At 40.6% G+C, this 931-nt stretch overlaps 1 protein-coding gene across 1 annotated transcript in view; it reads left to right on the top strand.

Annotated features, from left to right (window-relative positions):
• Positions 1 to 87: 87 nt before the first annotated feature.
• The window catches only part of LOC106533695 (plasminogen), a gene marked incomplete at both ends in the record, with an annotated part of 4,114 nt that continues 3,270 nt past the window's right edge, over positions 88 to 931 (top strand). The window contains 1 exon segment of the mRNA XM_014030118.1: positions 88 to 203. Coding sequence (XP_013885572.1) covers positions 88 to 203 — 116 coding nt within the window.

The following is a 931-nucleotide window of genomic DNA, read 5'->3' as shown; positions in this document are numbered from 1 at the left end:
CTGCTAAACTTCATCATTTTTCATGACTTTAATACCTGAGAGTTCAATAAATGAAATCTCAGTCATGTCTGTTGATGCTTCCTGCAGGTACCCAAACATTCTGGTGGAGAATTACTGCAGGAATCCAGATGGGATATATGCACCATGGTGCTACACCACCAACTCTTCTATAAGATGGGAGTTTTGTTCCATCCCTCCCTGTGGTAAAACCTTACACCTCAGTGTTTCTGTGTACTCCATACCTGAGTTCATGCTCCAGGTGAGCAGGAAACTAAAGTCGTGAGGTCTGGTTTCAGACATGAAGACAAAATCTTCCTGAAATCTTTATTAACTTTTTTAACTTTAAAGGCAGATAATTAATGAAGATAAGTTTGTGAGGTTCTGTGGCAGAATGACCCAGGGTACAGGCAAAAATCCAAAAGTAACAAAAAGGCCGACGAGGCAGCTCAAAAAACTCACACAGAGTATCTCAGGAGGAACACAGAAGACAACCTCACTGACTGGTAGACAGTTCACTGATCGAACCCAGACTGAGGACCAGTGGTGGGCACCAGTCCGCTAGAGCACAAATCCACTAATTGCAGACCTAAATGTTTTGTTAGCACTTTAGTGAACTTACTAATTTTTATAATTCATAAGCAGATTTGCACATTTTAAAATTAAATTGCAGTTCTGCTAATAACTAATTATCTACCAGTCATAATTTTCTTGAACTGCAGAAGATTTTACAGTCAAGACTCACAACACATGTGATGCATCCAACAGTTCTCCTGCTGAACACCATGTTTGGGGAGGTATACGTCCTCCCTGACCGTTGCTTTGGGTCACGGTTCAGTCAGATCGTTTACTAGGTCAGCTTTGCAAAGTATTTTTGCTGGCAGCAGTCTAAATTACTCACATGGCTTCTGTTAAATTATAATAAACACAGTGC

The sequence above is a fragment of the Austrofundulus limnaeus genome, unplaced genomic scaffold (genome assembly GCF_001266775.1).
Source record: "Austrofundulus limnaeus strain Quisiro unplaced genomic scaffold, Austrofundulus_limnaeus-1.0 Scaffold1002, whole genome shotgun sequence".
Classification (NCBI taxonomy): domain Eukaryota; kingdom Metazoa; phylum Chordata; class Actinopteri; order Cyprinodontiformes; family Rivulidae; genus Austrofundulus; species Austrofundulus limnaeus.
Note: the sequence above shows the minus strand (reverse complement) of the source record. Positions and strands in the feature narration are given on the sequence as shown.